At 42.9% G+C, this 23,106-nt stretch overlaps 1 protein-coding gene across 2 annotated transcripts; it reads right to left on the bottom strand.

The window, feature by feature from the left end:
- Positions 1-1,452: 1,452 nt before the first annotated feature.
- Positions 1,453-23,102, bottom strand: vegfba (vascular endothelial growth factor Ba). Of its 2 annotated transcripts, XM_035411782.1 has the most exons (8): positions 21,795-23,102; positions 12,009-12,051; positions 11,076-11,272; positions 10,348-10,421; positions 9,920-9,952; positions 8,978-9,061; positions 7,919-8,068; positions 1,453-6,673 (listed from the first exon to the last, which is right to left on the bottom strand). In XM_035411782.1, the coding sequence occupies exons 1-8, from the start codon at positions 21,870-21,872 to the stop codon at positions 6,652-6,654; spliced, it is 681 nt and encodes a 226-aa protein (XP_035267673.1). In that variant the 5' UTR covers positions 21,873-23,102; the 3' UTR covers positions 1,453-6,651. The 2 variants fall into 2 exon arrangements, with proteins under 2 accessions (XP_035267673.1, XP_035267674.1); XM_035411783.1 differs by lacking the exon at positions 8,978-9,061.
- Between the last annotated feature and the right edge of the window lie 4 nt (positions 23,103-23,106).

Here is a 23,106-nt window from a genome sequence, read left to right as displayed (position 1 = left end):
CAAGGGGAGAGAAAACTGTGAAACTAAAATAGAGATAGTGCCGCTTTCTATGATTTCCTGATACCTGGATAGCAGTACCTGCATCCCCCAGCTCAACAAGAGCTGGCATGCTCGGATGGGAGCAGCATACTCTCCCAACCCCTCCCTCACTGAAATGCAGCAGGTTCTCTGTCCCACCCCTTTTATGTTCTCCATTTCATTCAGCTGCAAACTAGATGCGCAGACAGAGAACCTCACTGGCACATTACCAAAGCTAATGGCCCTACAAATTAATAAGAACTACACGTCCATTAGCACTGATATTGTGTAGATCTCACATTACCTGTTCCCAATGCAGTGAAAAAGAAATAAACAATAAAAAGGATGCACATTTTCATGATAGATAACGTTCTGTTTAGCTAGCGCTTCTTTCTAATTCAGAAAACACTATACAGTGTTTATTGTCCACCTGGGTCATAATACCTGTCCATTAGGCTATCATTTCCCGCACACACAAGTGCACACGCTCTTCCTCCCTCTCTCTCTCTTTGAGAGATATGATCAAATACATACACATTCATGCTGCCAAATGCCAGTGAATACATACACAGCTGCCCCAACAAAAGGCTGAGAAAAAACATGCCTGGAGTTTTTATCATCAGAAAAACATGACACTTCACACAGATAGTGGAAGCAAACACGGGGCAGTGTTTATAAATGGAAATGAAAAGAACAGGAGAAAGAGATGGCTGGGGAGGAAGATATAGACAGATGAATTGGGATAGGGGAGACAGGGAAAACAATTGAGGTATTCAAATGGGGAAAATATCTCTACCTGCCCGGGCTTCGCATCTCATAGTATGCTTGGGAATGTATGCTCCCTAATGTTTAGAACCATATCCAGAAAAATGTTAGAAATATCTTTTGGACGTATAAATTATTATGTTCAAAGATATCAGAAAGAACCCAGGCCTTTTTCGCTCCTGGACTCCCTCTGTCTCTGATTTGCTTCCTCTCCGTTTTTCTGTCCCTGATCCCAAGTCTTGTACAGGCCGCTATATTTAGCCCTGGCAAAACGCCCCGAATTCACAACAGACAGGTAGGACGGTATCTGCTTGGCACACACGCTTGCATTGATTCTTTGGTGCTGAAACACGCACACACAGACACACTCAGTGTTTCTCAGACATTGACTCAGCACTATAAAGACAAGCAAGAGGGGGAGAGGGACAATATTATTTTTCATTTCATCACTGCTCTTCCCTTACTCCCAGTTAGCTTGCCTAATTATCACCTTGTTTGTCTTTCATTACAATTGAAATTGCCGTGAAGTGAGGGATGGGGAGGGAGGGAGGGAGGGAGAGGGGGAAAGGCTGGGGGATGAAATCTGAGAGTGATGGAAGGAGTAGTACTGAGAGAGATGAGGACAAGGACACTGACAATGCAGGGTAGAAACCACCCTTGTGACAACCATTTTCAAAAATAATCCATTTCCTTTAATAATATGTTGAACCTTATATCATGGTTTAATATTAACATCACTTGTTACTCATGTATCAACAACAATAATATTCTTGGTCACATTCACATTTAAATGATTAATAATACCATCATAATGTAACATAACTGACAAACACAATTTGTACACTTGCACAGACATCAAATAGGGCACAGATGGTGTAGCAGCAGTAATATTAATCATATCATCATTATATGCATACATACACTGAATATATAGATTGGAGTTGGGGGTTGATTGAAACTGAGCAAGACAATCTAAAACCAGTTCTATTCAACACTTCTAAATCTGGGGTGGTAATAAGACTCACATTATATAGAACTTTAATTTACCTAAGGTCACTGGATAATACACAAGTCATTAGGTGCTAGATTTATTCTATGCTAAATCATGTTTTTTGTGTGTGTGGGAAGCAGAGAGCAAGCAGTATGTTCATATCACTAAGCCCGCACTACAGTTCCTCTGTGTTGTTTTTGCTCAGTACAAGTCTTCTGTAACTAGCCGGCCGGATCAAGCTCCATACAGACGGTGCCACTGAGATGTGTGCTGTACATTGAGCATATTTGTGGAGACAGAAAGTCGGCGTCAACACATCCTGCACTTTCAAAGGTACTCAACAACGGTGTGTAAATTCCATCTGGGTACACATTGTACTTGTCCCAAATATTGCATGTGGATTTATCACACTTAACTTTTATAGATCAGCCGGGGACAATGGACCGAATGCCTCATACAATACATCCTGTGCAATGTCCCGTCAGTGAAGCTTTGATTTGTCCGATGTGAGTGAAATGAACTTAAAAAAAAAAAAAAAATGTTACAAACTTCTAAGTAAGCAAAGTACTCATGTGGAGGAGTAAAATGCGATAAATAACAATAAATAGACATTTTATCCACCCCAACACTGGTATAAAAACACACATTTCTTCAGCTGTCAAGAGTGAATGCTACTCTACGCTGTAGCTGCAATCAGCAGTGTCTCGCTTTCTATCCCTCCGTCACCATCACCCCCCCCCCCCCCCTGCCAACACTAAAAAGTTAAGGCTTGAAACTCCCGACACTTAGAGGGCTGTGGATACGAGTCACAGATGGGGGCCCTGTGCTTGCTGCCTTAAAATCCAACTCTAAAACCCAATTGCTTAAATGGTCCAGGAATGGGATTAGAACTTTTGCCAGATGAATAAATTATGATGCGGCAAGAGAAAGTGGGTTATGCCGCAAGCCTCCTGATCTTGTGTGTATTCTGGCAATGAAGAGAGGGGTGGGGTGCTAGGGAGTCATAAAATGGGGAGTGGGGGCTGCGGGGGTGTAGGGTTGGTAAAGAGCGGGAAGAGGAGGCAAGGGGAGAAGAAAGCAGAAGCTATTAAAACGAAAGCCTGTGACAGCTTAAGAGGGAGACACAGCTGCTAATGAGAGGTCACTAGGGTTGTACTGGAGAATCTCAAAACAGGAGATCAATGAAAGAAGACAGAAAGAAGGGGACAAAAAAAGGATTATGGCTAATTATAGCGAGGTTATGAGGAAACACATCTAAGTACTGAGACCGAGGTTTGAGGACACCTCTTACATTTCATCTGTCAGGGGGAGGATAAAATTTGACAACTCATCTCCATATAGATATAAATTCTAGTTTATAGCACCACTGACAAAACTCCCAGTGCTTGGGTAGCATTTACATTTTAAAGAACAAATCTCCAGCCCTCTTTTCTATACGCGTAGAACACATTCATTACCCCTCCGTTTAATAAGTGGTCTGAGTGATCTCCAAAGTCTGAAGCTCAAAATGTTGCATATGAGGGCAGTGGTCGTTAGGACACTGGACTTTGGACGTGAACAATATGGACTAGAATCCCAGGAGGGCCACCGTTGTACCTTTGAGCAAGATATTGTTTCTCTATTGCTCCAGTAAAACGTGGCTGTATAAATGAATTACAGGGGGTTTAAGTATTGAAAGTTGTCCTAGGTCAGGCAATCCACTAGGCAGTAAATAAGGTATGTTGAAAGGTATAATAAAACATTCTAGTGTAGTTTAGTGGCAATGGTGATAGTATGTTCATAAACAAAATTTGTCTAAATGTATTCTTAAGTCATTTGGCAGACGCTGTTATCCAAAGCAGCTAACAAAAGTGCATTTTGTATGAGAGAGCCCAAATCTATATAATGGACTCTATCACTGATGCATATTCTTTTAAATTGGTGTTTGTGGGTCAGAGTGGTCATCTGAGTGATGTTTCTACAAAGAAACTTTGATAGCTACTACCCCAAATTATCAGTTAAAGAATGCAATCTTAAGATTTCCACCATAGTCATGAGCTGTATGACAGAATGAGCTCTTATCTTTATAGTTGCTTATCAGACTCAGGTAGCTAACTCTACAGCCCCTCACAAACAGAAGGATCAAAGGGAAATTATTATTGTATGGGCTGCACTGGGCAGGCCATGTTTGGTAATGCCCTATGGGGTCATTTTAAAATGATATATTTCACGGCAGATGTATTTGACCATCTCATGTGTTGTTCTTCTTCACTTTCCCTCTCAAACACATATGTGGCACATTTCATTAAAATGCTTCTTCCTCAAATTTTAATGATATCCTAAGGCACGGTACTCACAATAAAAACTTTGGCCATCTTTGGAGATTGTTTTTTTTAACACTGATTAATTCTGTTGAAAATGTCACAGCACCTTAAACCAAAGCAATTTTCAAATACTTGTAAAAATAAGGAAACTGAGTGTTATTTCAGTGTATAAGGTGGGACAAGGAGTGGGCTCACAAAAGGAACAGAATGACTTGCCGTCAGTTACTTTATCTAGTGGGGTCAATTATGGACATTTCTTTATATCTCTGATAAAATCAATTAGGAGGTTATGTCATACAGAACGCAAATGTGATTTCCTTTGCTCCTAAACCAAGGGCCTTCTCTCAGTTTAAATTCAATGCAGATATGCTGACAGATTCTCTGGGCGCCTATTGTGTACATGGTCAGCCACCCAGAGAGCTTCTTAAAGGAGACGGATTAATGACAAACAAAAACATAACAAACACACACACACACACACACACACACGTACACACACAAAAATAAAACTCAGAAAGAAAACATTCAATAGTTAAAAAAACAAAGCTTGTTTTTGACAAAGTTTAAAGGCAACATAAAAATGATATTAAAAAAATATGTAATCACCCAAACTCTTGCGAATATATATTTATATAAATTTAAATATTTTTCCTTTTTTCAGTCATAATTATATCAAGAAAAGCTTATGGTTACCTGTGTGTTGTCTTTCTTTATGTCACAGTGTTTCCAAGATATCCTGAAAGTACATCTTTCATTCCAACGTTAAGAGAGAAAAGGTGCATTAAAGTGCCCAACTGTGTTTATACTGAAGTTAACAGAGGTTTATGGGTCAACGTCAATGGTCCCTAAAAGATGGAGAACAGAACATATGTGTTTGTGTATATATCTCAGTGAGTTAAGTGAATGAATTTGTGTGTGTGTGTGTGTGTGTGTGTGTATGTGTGTGTGGTGTGTGTGTATGTCAATGGAAAACAGCCAGGCCTCCTCATTATTGGCATTCCCCTCACTGCTTAGCTGAAGTTAAAAGCTCATTCACTGCCACAAGGGAAGAGAAAAGACTAAGCAAATTCAAACAACAGACCCCAAATGGGAGATTCATTGATAGAGTTTGTGCCCATTTGATGGACTCATACGCAGAGACAAAGGATGAGAGAAAGCACATGCAGGTTTGTACAGCTGTTAATGGGAAGACCACACCGACTCCCATTGAAATGTGTTCACCTAAAACCAAAGATTCAGTGAAAATAGACCTCATGATATATTCTGCACATGCCTGTGGCTCCGAATGTATAACTGTGTGTGTGTGTGTGTGTGTGTGTGTTTGTGTCTTACTTATATAGTGATATACTACAGGCACATGTTCATTTAAAAACATTAAAATATCGAATAAAAAAATAGTTTGGGGCACACTGGAAATATTTCTCAAATGTATCTGTGTTTTGAACATAAACAGGTCTAGACAAAATTGTCAAAATATTTGGAAGGCCACCCACCTTTGTCACTGCCCAGCCCCAATTCCTCCACATACTGACCTAGTGCTTCACCCTTCAAAACTACTGCAGAGCCCAGAACAGAGGACTGTTCTGGTATTGGTCCAAACCACAGCAGGGTTTTTTAGCTCCATATATCTGTGCACTCTATGTCTACACAAACCCCATGGCCACATACTAGATAATACTAATTTCCTCATCATACAGAGGGATTGGACAGAGGGTCATGTGACTCAGCTTTTAGTGCCTTAAATGGGAGGAGGAATCTTTATCTTTTTGACATTTGTCTGACTAATTACAGCAGGCTACATAGTCTATCACAGTATCATCATGTGTCATTTAATAATCTCAGTACTGACACCTCCTTCCAGTTAGGCTCAACGGTTGCGTCACATGCTCGTCTGACTTCATGACGCAGTTGGTATCCTTGTTCAAATAATGGCTGCAGATGTGGGAGTAGAGCCCAGCGATCATGGATCAGGAAAGCTTCGGAGAGTTGCCCGAAATTGAATCAACTCCATGTCCCATGATTCAGTTGGCCAGTTTGTCGGAGCCAGTGGCAGACAGTGCACAGTACCTTAAAGGGGCCAAGAGTGCTCCACAAAGGTCGAATGGGATACGGACAGGTTCTTCCAGGAAAATACATGGCGTGACACAAGTCCCTCCTCACAGTCCTTTATGTATGCAGTCTACTGGCATAATCCTGTGGTTCCACCCTCCAAAATACCTTTATTGCATCTCTTCTGGTCCTTCCACTTACTTATGGCGAAAGATCCTCCATCTTACTTATGGCATCACGCCTGATACAGCCCAGTCTAGCAGCAAAATGCTCAAAAGCTTTGTGATGACAGTGGATAATATACACATATATATTTACGTAAGACTACTTGTGGATGACGTTTTGGAGGTGAGGGGGCTAAAGGGACGCGAGTGTTTTTGTTTGGGCACAGACCCTCCTTCCCCTATCCGCCTGCTCATCAGTCCCCTCCCTCATCACTGATTCTCCTCTCCGTCACAGAAAAAAAACGTCCCTTTGCCTTCTCCAATCAATCACGTTGGCAAGAGGGAGAGTGAGTTCAGCTCATCACCGCCTTATTGCCTCACATCTGAAAAAGAAAAGGACAAGGAAGGCAGGCGTGAGAGCAGTAAAAAAAAGCTTGAGCTCTGGACTATTCCATTCTGACATTTACAGCTACTGATCTCCGATCAGTGCTCATGAGGAACGCTCTTCAGACCGTGACACCAATTATTCCCAGCACGCAGGTCAGGGAAGAAAGTGGGTAATCAGAAAAATGAAGGTAATTTGAAATGCAACATGTGCATTTTCCCCCTAGTCCAATACTGACAATCCATCCATCCTGGCAGCTGTTTTACAGAACTGTTAGCAGAACAGACTTGTAACCATGGTTGGACGTAAAAATTCCGGGTGGGACACTGCAGTTATACCCTTGAGCATCATATTTAATCTAAATTGTTCAGTAAATATCCAACTCCCATTAGATAAATAGGAGGGTCTACACAAACAGGACTGAAGCCTTCAAATATACGTGAAGACCAGGGAACCTTGGCTGCAATATTTTTGGACTTAGCCAACAGGCCTTCTGAAAAACCAAGGTTTTAATTGCAGGGTTACAGGAAAATCCAGCCCAGAAATTCAAGTAGGATCTGTTTTCACACTGTGCATCACGTGCCTACATGCACAATTACCCACGCCAAACTGTCCTGTAAGTTTAGAACCTTACCCTCCTCCTCCTCCAATACTGTAAGCTGGCCTCATTACCAGCCTTGCGTGTAAATACTGGATACATACGAAAAAAGGTATCAAGTTCAGAATTTCGACCGGACTTCCCCTTTAAATTATTACATAGGTGCTGTCTCAGCTGAATTTCTACTCCTAAAATTCTAGACTGTTTACAATAAAACTGTCTGAACAGTCTGCCTCAAGTATGAAGCCGTTCTCACCTCTACTTTTTGGACTATTACAGATTGTTTGCACACTTTGTTTAAATAAGCCTTTGAGTGCTTATGAGGTATCATGTATATGGATGGTACCATATATCAATTTTAGGTAGTAAATATTTGATCATGTGCAACAGGAAAATCCATGAGCATGTACAGAAACAGCATGCACACATGTCTGTCTCCACCTTGTATAATATATATATATTGTATAATTATGTGTGTGTGTGTGTGTGTGTGTGTGTATATATGTATATATATATACACACATGATAAATAGTGATAGCATCTCAATTTTTTCCTACTGTATGTGCTGTGAGACAAATAGCTTATTTTGACCATATAAGCATATTGTGTCCACAGAGGTGCAGGTGGCGGCGGCGTTCTCTGACCTGCAGCTTTGCGGGTTGAGGTGCCTCCCTCTCTGTTTGCAGCTGTCGTGGGTCAGGCTGCAGCGACACTGACACGACTCGGGGTCCAGCACCCTCCTTCGCCCAGGACACGGGGGGCAGTTTGGCCCAGGGGTGGGTGGAGGGAGACCGCTTCGGGACAAAGGAGGAAAAGACAAAAAATTACAGCCAGAATGGGGGGACATTACAGCCACTGCTGAAACTCCAGTTTATCAGTTTTGGCTTTTCTCCCCCGACTGGGAAGTTCATTAAAACAAGGTTTGTAAGGGAAAAGCACAGCTGAGTGACTAAATTGAGTGGAAAGTCAATCTTGGTGTGTGCAGAAAAGCCTGCACTCACAGTAACAGACAGAGAGCACTTTTCAACCAAATTAGCTCAATTTTACACATGACATAATTTCAATTGGGGGCAGGGACAAGTGATGGATGAGGGTGAGCAACAAGGCTTCCAAAAAAGAGCCACTTGTGCTCATATCAGGGGGAAAAAACGAACCACTTCAGACTATAAACTGGAAACAGCCGAATTGTCGAACCAAAATAAGCCAGACCCATGCACAAACATATGCATGCATCCATGCACACACACACACACACACACAAGACACTTATACACACTCCAACGGTATTACCAAAAAGCAAGGGAAAAAATAACAAATTATAATGGTTCTGAAATGGTCCATGTGCTTCCCTAAAAATAGATTTATATCATAAAAACCCATTGCAGGTCTGAGGCTATTAATGCTGTGGCAAAAACAATATGAGGTCATTATAACATCACAACAACACGGAGAGACAGGTAGGTGTTAGATGGGCAATCAATGCAGCACAAATGCGGTAAGTATCACGGGCACTCATGCCAAGACATGCAGGATTAGGTTAAGAGTTAATTAGGCAAGGCAAGGGCTGCCGATTTGCTTCAGCAATTTAATATAATCTGATATATAAATACATATTTATTTTACCCCAGATAGAATTGGGTGAGGAAAGTGTGCAGCCCTTGCCTTGTTAAGGTTTTTTTTTTATTTTTTAAAAATCACCGTACGATGGTTTGATTTTTCCACTTTTCTTTCGTTTGGATTTGCCTCCCTCCCTCTGTCTCCCTTTCCTCACGGGGCTTTGTTCCTGCCTTCAAGACAGAGACACTCCCTCAATGGCCGCTCCTCTGCCCAGCACCCTTTCATCAGAGCAGGCTTGTTCCAGGGACCGGCACTGTTTGGTCTACGAGTGAAATCTTCCGCGTCGATAACACTGCTATTATCAAGCGGAGGTCGGAGGGAGCCAAAACTACAGGCTTTTAAGTTTTACCTCGGCCCATTAATGGAAATCTCCTAAAGGAGCAGGAGGCCTCCCCAAGAGAAGCCGAATAATCCACGATTCCTCTACATCAAATTTTCTCTACATTAAATTTTGTTGCTGCTGTAAATAACTTAACTTGTGCATGCTGCAAACTGCTCAGTTTCTTTGAAGGTGCTGCCTGTGACAGCCAATTACCAAACTTTCAACTTTACATTTAAATCAAAGAAAATGTCACAGCACTACTTAAAATATATCATTTTATCGGAGCACTTTCATGACAAAAAAACTGCTGTTATTTTACAAAAATATATGAAACGCATAGCCGTCCATGGCTCGGAATAAGGGCCGATAAGTTGTGACCACATAAAACATGGTGACACGCATCTAAATTTCAGTTGGCTGAGGCCTACACGTAGACATAAAACACTCTGTGGAAAGCCTAGAGAAGTTGTCATCCGTGGCCTGTGAGTTCCTGACTGGGACTGCACAGAGCCATGCGGTGGTGTTCTAATCTCTCTTTTTCAGTACACCCTGTGAGCACAAGAGGAAACCGACGTCTCCATGGAATCAATGGTGCGTGAAGAGAGATTCGTCTCGTGGGAGAATGGGTAGGAAAATAACCACCCCAAACACACACACACACACACACACTCACACACTCGGGCGTCGCAAAACAGACGGCACTTACCTTACAGGCACTAGCTGAAGCTCTTTTTTTAGTCTGCAATGGGAGGGAGGGAAGGAGAGAGAGAGAAACAGAGAGAGAGAGAGATAGAAAGAGAATGAGAGCTCACAGAGGGATGGATCATCAAACGCAGTGGAGAAAATGTCATGGCGAAAACGGTGTTCTGACATGCCCCTCACATTAAAAAAACAACAGCATTACAGATCATCATCGCTTACTTTAATACCTTAAAGGAACCAGGGCTGAGGACAGCATTATAATGAGGGGGTACAGTGGGACAATATTTCACTGGAAAACATTTTGCTTGCAAAAACAGCTGAGGATACGTGCATAATAACGGAGTGCTTCTACTGTTTCTAACAGTTAGAAGGACAACTTCATGCACATGCGCATGTGTGGACAGTTCTGTATGATTGTGTGTGCTTGCTCACCTGCACTCACACTGGCTGTGCTCGGTGAAAGGCATCTGCACCAGCTCATGCTTCAGGTAGGTGGTCTTCATCAGCTGGGGGGGGGGGGGGGGGGGGGGGGCAGACACAGGTACCACTGACTGTTATAGCGCAATAGCACACGCCATAAATCATGGACTCCACACCACTCACTGGTGCCCACTGCAGCCGGCTTAACTGTGATTCAGCAAACTGACTTTGTATGACAGGTGCTAGTGTGTGAAGGGAGATAAGGCCAATGCACTTCCTCCCTCACTTCCTCTTTCTCTACTACTGTTCAAAAGAGAGAGAATGTGAGAATGTGTGTGTGTGTGTGTGTGTGTGTTTCAGTGTGCGTGTGTGTCTATATCTCCAGAGTGAGTATGTTTCTTTGGGTGTGTATGTTCGTGAGTGTGTGTGTGTGTGTGTGTGTGTGTGTGTGACTATGTGCATGTGTGAGTGTTTGTGCGTGCGTGTGCGACTGTGTGCATGAGTGTGTGTGTGTGAGTGTGTATGTGTGTGACTGTGTGCATGAGTGTGTGTGTGTGTGTGTATCTCCACAGTGAGTATGTTTCTTGTGTCTGTATGTGTGTGTGTATATGTGTGTGTGTACCGTCACAGTATTTTGGTTGAGGTGTGAGTGTATGTGTGCGTAGCCCTCAGTATTTCTCTAATGTATGTATGCAGGCTTCCACAGTGAGTTCATTGGCAGGGCATGCGTATCTGCATACCTCCACGGTGAGTGTGTAGGTGTGCGAGGGCACACACTCCAGGGCCTCGTCCGAGCAGCAGCCCCCACAGCGACGCAGGGCGACGCAGGAGGGCAGGAAGAGGTGCTGGGTCTCCCGCGGGAACTCCCTCCACACCTCCACCAGGGTCTCCCGGGGCTGGCACCCACTCAGACTGTACACCTCCAGCCATTTTAGCACTGAAGGGGGGAGAGGCATTGCACATGTCACTCTCACAACCGCTCAATTAATCGACCAATCATTAATCAAGTCAATCAATGAGCTCCGCTTATCCATGCGTCACTTCCTCACCCACTCAATCACAACAGCAATGTCAACACTACCAAAAGAAGGGAAAGTTGAGAAATAGAATGGATTGAAAACAGAATGAAAAGAGGGCAAGGACTTTTTGCAAGCAGACACCTGTCACATGCTATGTGCAATGATCTCAGATAACCATTGAGAACAACTATTGTTATTTTTCAACAGGTCGCGTGTGTGTTTTTTTATGTTAATTGGCTGTGGAAATGGTATCACATCCAGACTAAAATACCTTCAGATACTGTGACTGTGACGCAATATTTCACTAATATAAAAATCCATATTTATCTGGTATTTATACAAAGCAACAGGTAGCATATAATGTGTTGAGTACCGTCTCTCTCCGTCTCCCTCCCTGATCAGTAATGCCGCATATCAGATTTCTAGTCCTGTAATGGCTCCTGTAATCCTTCTGTTCAACAGCCTAATTGACAATCCAACAGAAAGAGCTCTCCCCAGCCACACGTAGACATGGGCTCCACTCAGAACGTACGCACATGCAAACACACGCACGCTTTACCAAACTGCCTACGAAAAACACGGGCATTTGGTCACATTCCAGCCACTCAGCACATGCACACAGCGCCGCTGACACTCGGACAGACCGGTCGGTACCTTCTCTGGATCTGTGATTTTCGGCGGGCTGCCAGTGAGCCAGCTGGAAGACAAGAGGACAGGGAGAAAATGTCAAGTACAGGGGAGGGGAGGGAAGAGACGCGAATAACACAGTTTAATGCGACACTGACAACATCAGTGTGACGAACAAAATGGAAGGAATCAGCCTCGAACCGCAGGGCCATGACCATGCAGGATTACTTGACTGGCTTATGAAAAATAACCCTGTTAACAAGGACACTGCTGCCCAGAATCAGTTTGGGCAAATTATACAGCTGTAACGGACGGTGTTCATAAAAGCACGAAATCTATTGCAAGTGATTTCTCAGAGCGCCAGGACGTTAATCAGATTCACCCGTTTGAGGGGCCGTCATGGGAACAGTAATGAGCTCGTCTGGAGCAACAGACTGAGGATGACTTGGGATAGGAAAAGCAAAAAGATAGATCAAGGGTACGAGGGTACATTGCATTCAAATGTGCTACTAAAATAAACTTATCTGAATAATCATAATGAAAAATCTTAATGGCTTTCACTAGAGCAAGGTGAGAGGGAGGAGTACAGAAGGAAGAAGGAAGAATAATGACAGAAAAGAAGAGCAATGACAAAGCAATTTAATTTGAAAGGAGAACAGGTTTATTGATTCGCCCGATGACGTTGTTCAGCACAACGTGAGTCCAATTTCCTGGCAAAGATAAACAAACAATGGAATGGAATTGTAAAAGATGGGTATCTAAGAAAAACACTTTCAGTTTCATCGCTGTATGTTGGAGCAGAATGGGGATGTGCCATCCTTTTATGCTTTTAACATTACAATTTAAGTCTTTGAAGGGTGACACAACCTTATTTTCACTGTAACGCACGCATGTACTGACTGACATGCTCTTGGGAGTACGCAACACGCATGCACGCACACGGTCAAGTCCAGTCTCTGGCACAAGGCCACTACCAAGAGAATGCAGACTTTGCCCCTTTTTTCTTCTTTCCTTTCATTTCTGGCTTTGCCCAGTTTGTTTGTGAACAAATTCATGTGTGGCTGCAGTGTGATTTGCGTGTACAGACGAGCGCATACAGTATATACCTGTTGCCGGTAGATTTATTCATGCTCGTACGTAGTATCTGTGTATTTTATGAGTTTGGGAGAAAAGCAGCATGTCTTCTCTCCACGTTAAATTCTGTAATTCATTCAATCTGGATCAAGGTTGGCAGCTACATAAGTTTGAACCAACTCAACAAAAATCTATGCATCATGAATGAGCCATTGCATCATTTTTTGAACGCGGATCTCGATATCGGTTGACTATCTTTGCGCAGCGAATGATCTAGGCCTCTCTTTGTCAGGGTGTATGCCGTGTCGGTTTATCGCTCTTGTTCCAAACTGTACGGCAATTCCCCCAGCGAGCGGCACCACCCTCTTCCTCGATATCGATTACTGCAGAGACCACATCTCTTCCTGGAAAACGACACACAAAAAAAACAAAAAAAAAACGGCTACACTGGCCAAAAAGAAGTGGGCCGTAGCCGGGTACCCCCATGTCCTTCCGATTTCAGCGCGTGTCTTTAGATCGCTTCTGTATGTCACTTTCATTCGTTTCTGTGATGGGAAGACACTGGTTTTCCTTGAAATGCTTACTTGACATGGCCCGTGTTGTCCAAAGGGCAAAAACATCGGTCATACTTGTGCCACTTCAACAAATAGATATGCATATGTCTTCGCAAACATTACTTAAATTATCATGACATGCCTTAAAGTAGGTTTTCATACACAGAAGTGTGTGTGTGTGTACGTGCAAGTACGGCTGTAAAATGTATCCTTCTAAATGTATTAACGAGCTCTCAAACCCACCGCCCCCCACTGGAGACTGGTGCTGTACACGGTCAATAAAGCTGCTGGACTCACGGTCAACCTCCATGTGCGAGGTGCTCGGCTCGTAAAGAAGTCACATGCCGCTCATTTGCATATGAAACAGACCAGTCTTCACCTCGGCGCTTATCTGATAGAAATCTGCAGGAATGCACCCCATGCCGCCATCTCCTTCACCACGGACGCACACACGCACACAAACACGCAGGTATGCAAGGGACCCTCATAGGGCATACTTGGACACGGATGGGTGCACGAACACACAGGAGCGAGAGACGACAGCGCGTTCAGACCGAGCGAGGGAACATACTCACTGCTGCGCGCAAATCCGGGGGGGGGGGGGGGGGGGGTGGGAGGGTGGGTGGGGGGCGGGTGGGGGGGACTGTGAACCGGGTCAACCGCCATACAGCAACGGGAGGGAGAAGGGCGCTTTGGCTTCATACAAATGAATGATCACAGCAAAACAGGCCGAGACCCAAACTCCTAATACACCAGACAGGGTCAGAGATAGTGACAGAGACAGTGCATCTGGGATCGTGTCAGAACTGCTTACTGAGAATCAGTGGGCACAACAATGGAGTGTTTTATTGGTTATACTTCATTATTTTCTATCAAAAAAGACCTCATGTGTCGTGTACTATGACTTAGTCCAGCGCATGTGCACCGTACAAACAAAAATTATGATCTCGCCGTGATCTACCATGATGAACTCCAGAGCAGTCGGTGAGCAGTGTTCAGGTGTTAAGTCAGCACCTGCCCGCACATATATAAATCTGCCCAACGGTCAGCACACGGCCGTTCTCTATTCGCTTGAAGCCCTGCTCGTGTGTGTGTGTGAGCACAAAGGTTACCCTGTCCATGTCAATGTTGGGAGGGAGGGAGGGAGGGAGGGAGGGCGGGTGGGTGGGTGCATATCTACATGTGAGCGTGCTGTGAGCCAGCTCGCTCAGTAACACTAGGCCAGCTCACTGTGTTGCAATGTGAGTGAAGAGTCAGCCCCTCCCACCCCCACAGCACCAGGGCCATTGTGCAACTTGTACCCCCCCCCCCACCCCCACCCCCCTTCCTCAAAAAAAAAAAAAAAAAAACGGCAACCCAACCCCAAACACCCAGAAAACAAAGAAGCTGGCACTGCTACACTCCCGTCATTCATTGTTAAATACTATACGCTCGCCAGCCACTTTGTTAGGTGGACCTATCCAGTACTGGGCAGAACCCCCTTTTGCCTCCAGCACAGCACAAATTCTTCATGGCATGGATTTGACAAGTTGGCGGAAACATTCCTTAGGGATTTCGGTCCATGCTGACTTGATGCGGTCGTGCAGTTCCCGCGGACTTTTCTGCCACACATTCACGCTGCGAACCTCCCATTCCACCGCATCCCAATGGTGCCCTATTGGATTGAGATCTGGGGGACTGTGCAGGCCACTGGAGTAAAGTTAAGTCACTGCCATGTTCCTGGAACCAGCCTGAGATCATGTGTGCTTTGTGACATGACACATTGTCTTGCCGCAAGTATTCATTAGAAAAAAAGAGCAGGCTGTGGCCATAAAAGGATGCACACAGTCAGCAACAATGCTTAGGTATGCTGTGGTATTCAAAGAATACTCGGTTGGTATTGTGGGGCCTAATGAGTGCCAAGAAAACATTCCCTGCACCATTACATCACCACCGGCCTGGCCCATTGACACAAAGCAGGATGGATCCATGGATTCATGCTGTTTACGCCAATTCTGACCCTACACTCCGCATTTTGCCGCAGAAATCGAGATTTGTCAGACCATTATTACATTACATTACAGACCAGATGACGTTTCTCAAATCTTCTTGATCTTTTTGATCACGTACCCACTGTAGCCTCATCTTCCTGTTCTTAGCTGACAGGAGTGGAAAGTGGCGTGGTCTTCTGCTGCTGTAGCCAAGTTTGCATTCAGAAATGACCTTCTGCCCACTACTGGTGTGAACAGATGTAATTTGAGCATTTGTGGCCCTTCTGTTAGCTTGAGCAAGTCTGTCCATCCTCCGCTGACCTCACTCATTAACAAGGTGCTAACAAGGCAGGAACCACCACGTCTGACACCAACAAATCACGATCAAAGTCACTTAGATCACAAATCTTGTCCATTCTAATGCTTGGTCCAGCAAAAAACCCTCTTCCACATGTCCTCATGTTTTATATATTAATTTGCAGACACATGATTTTCTGTTTTAAGGAGCTGGCCATTTGTGTTAATGAGCAGGTATACCACACAAAGTAGCTGGTGAGTGTATATTATGAGCCAACAGTTCAATCCATAGTACAGCCTCTATGACTACTCACTCCATTAATACCAGCTGTACTTGGACTGACTGTAACACTAACCACAGACCTGAAACAAATAGACTTTGTACATGGTAAATATAAGATATAACATCAACAGGCAAATAACTTCAGACTGTGCTGAACTTGATTTCCATGTTTCAACATAACATGGGACACTGACCATGTGAACCGCACAGGACCGCCCAAACCTGGTTAACTTTCATGATGAGCCCCATTGATGTGACTGGAGCCTAAAGACATTGACAATGGCCAATTATTATGGGCAACTTCTCAGTGGACACGGTCTGAATCATTACAATGGCAGATGCTCTCACTCTTAATGTAAAATAACAAATCTGCCATAAATATAGCCACACTCATGCTCTGTTGTATAGATTTATTCATTACTTTTGCCATTATTGCTTTTTTGGCTGCAGCGCAACAAACGCGAATGTCCGTGATGAAGTTACACCATTGGTCGGCCGAGTTATGAAGTTACACCATTGGTCGGCCGAGTTATGAAGTTACACCATTGGTCGGCCGGTCCAGCCATATACTAGGTTTTGACCTGGTCCTGTTTAAACACTGCAGACATCTAAGCATCCCAACGTTGAATTCACCTGAACTGCCTCACTGGGTCTGAATGCATACAGCGCATTGCACAAACACAGAGACGCACACACCCCCCCCCCTCCCAGACCAGAGCTCATTACTGTGAAGTGAGTGCGTCTGCACGAACGTCACTCAGTCAGCTGCGCTCATAGACATGCATACACAAAATCTCTCTAATTATCTCTAATGAATGAGAGTCCAGATGCTAACGCGGGGATGAATCCAGGCCTGGAGCACTGGGATTCTAGACCCCAGAGGGTCTGACACATTCCTAGAATGGGGCTAACCAAGAGAAATGAAATCGTGATCCAACAAACAACAAGATGTAAATCGATAAAACAGAACAAATAGAAAAATTCTGTCAACAGCCAGGTATACAACTAATGAGCGGGCACTAGGCTACAATCCCAAAGGCTACTTTTCGGTTAGCGCTGACGACAAGCAGTTATTAAAAAAAGATAAGGTGTTCATAAAAAACTGATTTCACTGTCCCAAATAAGGACACCATTGATACGCACCATTGATAAACAAATAGGAATTCATGTTAATGACGTTAGTGACACCCTGACAGGCCATTGTCCTTTTCGGGTGTGAGCCAATGCTGGGGTACACATGGCAAGTTACTAGGGACGAGAGATCATGCATGTTCTCTTCTGAGGACTAAGGCTAAAGTGTAAACTGCCAAAACACATTCAGTCCCTATCCTTAATCCATCACATTCCCAAGGGCACCGGAGGAAAGGACTGATCAGCGGTGAGAAAATGCTGGTCTAGACCCTGTGGCTGTTACGTGTGGAACAGTGCTACAATATTTGAAAAAAAAAAAAAAAAAAAAGCCTGTCACTGCATGATCACTGTCTGTCCAACACCATCACATGCACCGGCCTATTCGGTAAACTAGACTGCCGAAGTACTTAAATGTGGTGCAGCAGAACTCAGGATAAGAAAATGGCCACAGGACCAGACGGCTGCAAGAATCCCAGGTGTTCAAACCAACCTGATCAGCACATATGCTGTTATATAAATGGGACGCGCGTAAAAAAAAAAAAAAAAAAACACAAGCAGCCCAAATCATCCTAGACTTTTTGGGGGCGGGGTGGGGGTGGGAAATAAATCCGTATGGGCAGTAAAGAAGCAAGAGTTTTCAACAAAGTGTTATTTGGACAAGATTTGTACAACATCCCTTAATTTCAACCCGTCACAGAAATATAGTGGCATTTTCATCTGAGGCAAACTGAAATATAAACAGCCCGTTTCTAGTGTAGCTCAGTCTTAAGTAAAACACTCATTACGTGATTCATTTACATAAATTTTTTTGTGCGGCCCACCCAAATAGATTTCCCCCTGCCCAAAAAGATTTTTTGGTATTTAGTTGCTTATTTCTATTTAAATGTCAAAGTGACATACAGCTGACTCATTTCTCTGCCCCCCCCCCCCCCCCCTCCATGTAGAGTAGAGCAAGGAGGACAGTGCCTGAACGTGAACATAATTAGAAGGACAGTCATGCGGCTGTATCTGTGCCACTTAACAAAAGTTAAGTTTTTCAAAATCTGTTAAATTTATCCGTTGTTATGCACCGCTTCTTCAAAAGAATATGTCCTCTGCCCTAAGCAAGACTGCAAAGTAATCAGCATTATTTGGATTGATGTTAGCTAGCATTTAGCAAGCATCTACATTCACCCAGCTAACGTTAGCTGAGATAGCTAATGAAAACATTTACACTTCACTTTTGACATAGATGAGTATCGAAAAAATTGTCTTAAAAAAGGCTAGAGAAGGGAGAAACTGCAGCACAGATAGGCTGCCATAACATTACTGTTACAGTACCAGTTACGGTTAACAGTTCAGCCAACTAACTTTAATTGAAATTGATGAAAATCATTGTGTTTAGAAATGGCATTTTGGATATCAGGCACCAATAACTTAAAGCCCCTAACTTATGCTTAGAATTTGTATGTGATAATATAATCCTCCAAATCATTCTGACAGCATAAAGGCTTGTCTGTAACTAAGACCATTAATGCAAAAATTGTTTTATTTTTGTTTCCTTTTGCATTCTGTTCATTTTCTTTGTAGGCAGTACAACCTTATTTTAAAAGTGCCGTCCAGATTTCATTTTAATCTGGAGACATGGCCAAAGCATGCATGCATAAATAAATAAATAAATAAATAAATAAATAAATAAATAAATAAATAAAATTGCCCTAACACAAAATATAAATAAAGTGCCCAAACACAAAATGTGAACTCTAATAAAAATGTGAAATTTAATAACCTCACAATAATGCCACAAATAAATTCTAAAACTCTCAACCTGTGGGAAACACTGGACTGAAAGAAGTCTTGTCAGGGTACTGCGAACGCTACCAAAGTGAAACGGTGCCCTCAGATTCGGCCACGATAGCTAGCTGTCTCTGTTCCTCTCAAAAAAACATGCTTTACATCATCTATCCCAGAAAAGTGGCTTGGCTTTCTTGACACCTTGAAACTGAACGCACACTTTTGCTAACCGAGACTAACTGGAACAGTCATTTATAGCCCCTGTGTGGCTCAGCCGGTAATGGCGCTCACCAGGAGTGCAGGCTGGGCCCTATCGCCGAGGCACCATTAAAACCGGTGTCTAAGCTACGTCATTAGCCGACTGAGAATGAAAGGCCGCGGCAGCAGAGCACAATTGAGTTCATCCCACTGGGGTGGGTTGGACTTAATTTGTTTTGTGTTCCTGGGGTTACCACCAGATAAATTGCCCCCCCAGATGATCTCCGGAGCCCCTTCGCATGACCAGCAGCCACCAGTGAGTGATGCGCCTCCTCTCACGTTAGGTGCCAGCTCTCAAGCAGCACAGCGTGCGGCTTGTGGGCGAAGGTACTGGAGGAGCTTTCACACTTCAGCTGCTACGCTTCCCTTTACAGGCACAGGTAGCGTGGCGGTAATGCGAGAGCACAGTTCAACTGGCAATTTCAATGACAATGAAAACAAACGTTAAGCTCGCTAACCACGCTCCAGTGAAACTCACGTGAGACCTGGTCTTTTTCCTGCAATTTGTTCAGTAGTTTCGATGCCACTTCAGCAAGGACATGCGTCGTTACCCGTTAGCCAGCAAATCAATTTTTATTCTTTATCTCAAAATGTAACAGTCCCTGTATTGTGCAACTTCACTGTGGTCATATGACCAATTATAAATACAATAAAAATACCTTCCGTCCTCATGCAACCTGTTTTCATGAGTTAAAAGTTGTGAAATGGAACACACTGCTTTGCTGGCTAGCCAGACAAATAACCAGTAGTGGAAGGAAGCTCTGTCATTTATCTGGATGTTTTATATGCTGAATTAAGGATTACTATTTCCTTGAGGTCTTAGGACTCAGTGTCGTCATTTTAAAATAAAATATTAAAATGAAATACAATCCTTCTGTATACAATCCTGACACTCATTATCTAAAATTGAGATCTATCGGAAAGATATCAAATATTTGCACATTTATACAAGAATATTGTTTTTTAAAAATATATTTAAATGTGTATTTATATCTTGTGATAATAAATTCATTATTCATTTATTCAAAGTCTATATCAATAAATAAGGACCTCCAGCTGTCTCTTCCACACGACTCTCTTGTAATAAAAAAAAAGATTTAATACCAATGAGACAATCTGTATAAACAGAGCATAAATAACAATAAAATAAAGAGCAGTAGAGTAAGGAATACAAAATGAGGAGGTGGTGAGAGCAGTAAACAGTCGTTGAAATATACTGACCGAGTGACAATGACGTTTTTTGGGAGCATGCAGACTATGACACCTGATGTAGAGGACAGTCCAGAAGAGTCTCTATACTGACCTCCACACCAGGCATCACAATAACACAGTCATTACCATGAGAACATTAGAACTCCCCTAGGTCCCACTGCCTCATTATACAAGACAACCAACCGCTGCTACACATAATTAGAGAGCAGGAGAGAGATGTGCTCAGATCCAGTAAATGGCACTCAAATCTGGAGCTGCACATAATTTTGTAACGGAGACGCAGCAACTGCACGCAACTACAGGCCCAGGGCCTGATGCAAGGACAGACAGAGGTGCGAATATTAGTGCTACGCTAGGTAGTCTTTTGGGCATGTGTGGAGTAGTTATGGGACTCTGGTTTGTAGTTTCTATGCCAAGGTGGGCAGGGAGTCTGTTAGGAAATATGTAACAGAACCAGAGTACAAATACAGAAAGTGATAACATTTCATTTTAAGAAAATTGTGCACATACATGGGCAATGTAGCCTATAGATAGTCGTTGCGCCTGTTACCGATATAATTCAAATTGTAGCCTGCATAGGTTTCAGTAGTTGAAAAAATAATCTCTTGGGTCACGGATGTAAAATCACCAGCCTGAAGTCGCTTTCATTCGAGCAGGTTTTCATACTATGCCAAGGGGATCATCCACGACAAAACAGAACTACGTGTTCTTGAAAGAACGGCGGTAGACGTAAATAAAATGTGCAACTTGGTATGTGAATTTAGCGATTGTCTGGTGAAAGATAATAAGCTTTTGGCTATCACTGTATAGTCACGTACACCTTCGGCTCCGCTCAGCATGTGATACAAAGTACATGTCAGTTACTTGCAACAGTCGCATTGTGGCAATACATTTAACATGATAATAAATGCATATGCTGAACATTATATGGCACAGCACTTTTATAATGGAAGAAACACATTTATGGTGACAAATGTCAGTGACCGCAAGGGTAAATAAACATGAAACTCGTAAATGTTCGGAGCCATTAACAGGCTATGTACCGTGACATTCATTTCACAAAAGGACCGTGTTTTACGATGTCAGTAAATTGTTCCAGAAGTTGCCAACATAGGCAAAGAACGACAGCAGTATTGCAACTAGCATTATCACTCCGAGCAATGTCTTCTATTTGGAGGCAAACCTATATATATATATATACATATATATATACATATAAACATTTATTTTAATAATATATACATATATTATTTTTACATACCTTGGCATAAGACGTGGGCATTCTGGTAACCAAGACGAACTGAAACATTCCTAGAATAACTTGAAGCTTAATCCCCATTGTTAAGGTTCCAAAAGGGACACAAAGTGGAAAGCTCTCTGTAAATTAACTTGTTTTTTAAATTTCCTTTTCTTCTTTTTCCCCCTTCTTTGTGTTTATTAACAAAAATTTCATATGTTTAAGTCCATAATATCCATCGCCGGTGTGGATTAGCCGAAACCGAGGTACAGGACAAAATTTCGAAACCACACAGTGCGACCACAGCTCCTGTCATTCCACATCGCACACGCACCCTAAAATGATATTAATACTGAAGTCTATCCAAATTACACTAAATTCGCCCACGAGTTCAGCTAAGCGGGCTCAAGCACATTGCTTATTGCATTAATTGAGCATTTTAAAAAGCCTAATGTAACAAAATGTAAGCACAGACTTAAGTCTAAAGGGTTATAAGGACTATATATAGCAGTATCATACAAGCTGTTCTACTGTAGTCTATTTCCACTTAGCTAGCTAAGAAAAAAAAAACAGTTCGGGGTCTATATGAACCAGATTTTAACAGAAGCGAATGTTAGCTCGCTAGCTCTGCATAAAAATGACCGAGAAAGCGTCAAAGGTCCTTGAACAGACAGCGGGAGTACGATGTGTATTTTGTCAATATAGGTCCATTCAAAATCCGTGGGAATAGTTCGGAATGTTGTAGCTTATCCTCAAAAATGCTTGAAACTGTACATTTTCTCTTTCTCCAATAGACCGGTTCCGGCTTTGAATCCTCTCCGGGTAACACATTTAATGATAGGACGGCAATTTAAACCGTTTATTCTTGCCTTACGTTGGAGCACCGTCATATATTCAGCATCCAGTTCTTCTTCTTTTAATATAAAAAAAACTTGACCCTTATCAAAGTACAGGTTGGCATTATCACATTTCAAGACCCGACGAATAAAAATATTTGGAGACGGGTTCTTCATGCATTTTGTCCCTTTTCACGTGTTCTTTGCCCTTGAGAACAAAATAAAAGCATACGCAACTCTAAATCCACGTAACCGTCGCGTTGTCAACTTTTATTTTTTGCAGGGAACAGGCTCGCACATATGAACTGTTACTTTCAATCCGTCTGTCAGGCAGTCAATCATTTACTCTCACTATCTGTTCCTCTCCGTCTTTACTTAATTAGCTAGCTGATTTGGAAAGGGGAGGTGGTAGGTGGTAGAATGGGGCGGTTAATACCTCTCTCTAAAACTGTTCTGGTTCACACAGTCGCCTTTTCTCTCCTTCCAGTCACCCACCCCCC

This window comes from Anguilla anguilla, chromosome 3 (genome assembly GCF_013347855.1).
Source record: "Anguilla anguilla isolate fAngAng1 chromosome 3, fAngAng1.pri, whole genome shotgun sequence".
Lineage (NCBI taxonomy): Eukaryota > Metazoa > Chordata > Actinopteri > Anguilliformes > Anguillidae > Anguilla > Anguilla anguilla.
Note: the sequence above shows the minus strand (reverse complement) of the source record. Positions and strands in the feature narration are given on the sequence as shown.

Bases quoted from the DNA above. Each gene is read 5' to 3' on its own strand.
- vegfba (XM_035411782.1), bottom strand. From the start codon at position 21,872: ATGGGGATTAAGCTTCAAGTTATTCTAGGAATGTTTCAGTTCGTCTTG. The intron at 10,422-11,075 runs GTATGCAGATAC...CCCCCCCCCCAG, and splicing joins CCTACACACTCACCGTGGAG to CTGATGAAGACCACCTACCT. The intron at 9,062-9,919 runs GTAAGTGCCGTC...TCTGTCTTGAAG, and splicing joins CTTCAGCTAGTGCCTGTAAG to GCAGGAACAAAGCCCCGTGA.